Genomic DNA, 2,265 nt, shown 5'->3' with positions numbered 1-2,265 from the left:
ACTATATTATTATCATATTGTCCTATCTATATTCTGCTTAATACGTGGCTAGATCTATAAAATTAACATTGGGTTGTTGGTATTACCAGTTTAACCTGTTACATATGTTACAAGTGAAACCCATGGCTAGATACTTCCAGCTTACACTTAACCAGCCTGAAGAATATGCCTAAGTTAAAGAATTTTTATTGACAATTCCTAACTTTAAGTGTCTTATCTTATGGAAAGAGACTGCTCCAACTACTAATCATAAACACATACACATATTTGTCTGTTTCTCAAAAACAGTTAGGTTTAATCCAGAGTATTGTCGTGGGGATCAAATAGAATTAATCTGTGGCTCTAATAAACAAAATGTTGATTATATAAAAGCATAATAACATCATTGATGAAATCGGGGAATGTCATGTGGAATGACGTCCTATTAAGACTGTCAATGATCTTCTAGAAATAGATGATCCTGAGACTGTTCCTGCCTATTATCTTAAGAGTTGGTGGGAAGTCAAGACGATGTTCTGTTCCATGACTATCGATGATGTCTATAAGCCTAAAGTAGAGATATATTATATTTGGGGAAAAAGTGGTGTTGGAAAAAGTAAAAAAGTCTTTGAATTAATTAAGGCTAGTGGAGAACAAATGTTCGACGTTATCCATTATGATAACGGCTTCTTCAGTGGTATACCGTCTTATGGCTGCTCTACCGTTGGGTGGTATGATGATTTCAGAGACAGCGACATGAAGCCTTCCGTATTCATCCGGTTTATAGATTATTACATAATTCCACTTAACATTAAAGGCTGGCATGTGATGAATAGATACGAAAAGATTTATATTACTAGTGTACAACCCCATAGAAGTATTTATGCTGATTTAAAGTCTGATGATCCACATAAACACTGGATAAGAAGGATGGAAGTAATCCATCTAGAAGATGAAGAATCTGCTAACTCAGTTACTGAAATAGTTTCTACTTGGCAAAGTGTCATTTTAGATTAGTTTAATTAACTATTCTTTTATTATTTTTATAAAATTCATTAATAATTCATAATGTGGTGATTCATCGTGTATTTAAACATCATTTTCATCAAATAAAACTCATATTGCTTGTTTAAAGAAAAGAAACATCAAAAATCAACAAAGAAAAACTACTTCTCATCGTGGTATGTGTGGATATAAACGATGTGTATATAGTGTATATAGAAAAAGAAGATATCATAGACTACGCCAGTTGTTATCACAACAAAATACTGTTAAATTGAAAATAAAATAGTATGTTCAATTGTAGAATTTGTTGATCTAACTGTAAGAGACAGTTTACAACAGATATTAACAATGGCTAATTATACTATCAAATCAACTAATGGAATATCAGAAATATTTGAAACAAATAAAACTACATTTTCTGTATTAGGACAAAAATATTTTAATGTCAATCTATAGATACTGCTAATAGTATATTAAGAATTGAACAGTTAGCAAAATAACAACCAACACGGATAGCATCAATCCATATTTAGAATATGATATTATTGTAATTTATGAGATTTGTATGGAAATATGTATGAATATTGGAAGTTTAGTTAAAGTCAAATAGATACCAAAATTAAAAAATATCTGTTACTTTACCTTATACTCATAAAAGTATTAAATCTGGTGTTAAGTATATTGATGGAATTGTTACTTCAGGTGTTGTTTCATTGACTGAAGACTTAGTTTCACAGTCAGGAGATACAACAAATTATGATAAAGATTCAACTAGATTGCCATATTATCCACAAGTAACATTTAATATGCATGAATTATTTGAAAAAGATAATTATTCTTGTTATCATTTACCAACTGATCATTCTAATGTTGTAGAAAGTAATGTTTGTAAAGACACTAGATATAAAATGAAAAACTTTGAATATAAACCAACAAAACCAAAGACTTATAAAATATGTGATATGACTAAACCATTTAAATTTTATGTTAAACAATATCTACAAGATAAAATCGATAAGATAACTAATAATCATGAACATACAAAAACATGAATAACAATTACAGATAAATTAGACAAACAAATAACAAAGAAGAAAAGAATGAGATATGTTAAATATAATTGAACTATAAAGACATATCCAAATATTAATCCAACTAATATACAAGAGTATTCTTATGCTATTCAAGACTCTACATATCTTGATCATATTCTATTTGGCTATTTCTTTACAACTAATTTATCAATAGTAAATGAATTTCCTGAATCAATTCTATCAGATT

General features: G+C 28.7%; 2 protein-coding genes across 2 annotated transcripts; both read left to right on the top strand.

Moving 5' to 3' along the window:
• Nucleotides 1-510: 510 nt before the first annotated feature.
• Nucleotides 511-996, top strand: ENU1_199230 (hypothetical protein; the record flags this gene model as incomplete). The annotated part of the gene is made up of 1 exon (XM_008862058.1): nt 511-996. The coding sequence occupies one exon, from the start codon at nt 511-513 to the stop codon at nt 994-996; it is 486 nt and encodes a 161-aa protein (XP_008860280.1).
• A 794-nt stretch (nt 997-1,790) lies between these two features.
• On the top strand, nt 1,791-2,036 carry ENU1_199220 (hypothetical protein; the record flags this gene model as incomplete). The annotated part of the gene is made up of 1 exon (XM_008862057.1): nt 1,791-2,036. The coding sequence occupies one exon, from the start codon at nt 1,791-1,793 to the stop codon at nt 2,034-2,036; it is 246 nt and encodes an 81-aa protein (XP_008860279.1).
• Between the last annotated feature and the right edge of the window lie 229 nt (nt 2,037-2,265).

The sequence above is a fragment of the Entamoeba nuttalli genome (assembly GCF_000257125.1).
Source record: "Entamoeba nuttalli P19 unplaced genomic scaffold asmbl_9444, whole genome shotgun sequence".
Lineage (NCBI taxonomy): Eukaryota > Evosea > Mastigamoebida > Endamoebidae > Entamoeba > Entamoeba nuttalli.
The sequence above is the reverse complement of the archived record's forward strand: the minus strand, read 5'-3'. Positions and strand labels throughout refer to the sequence as shown.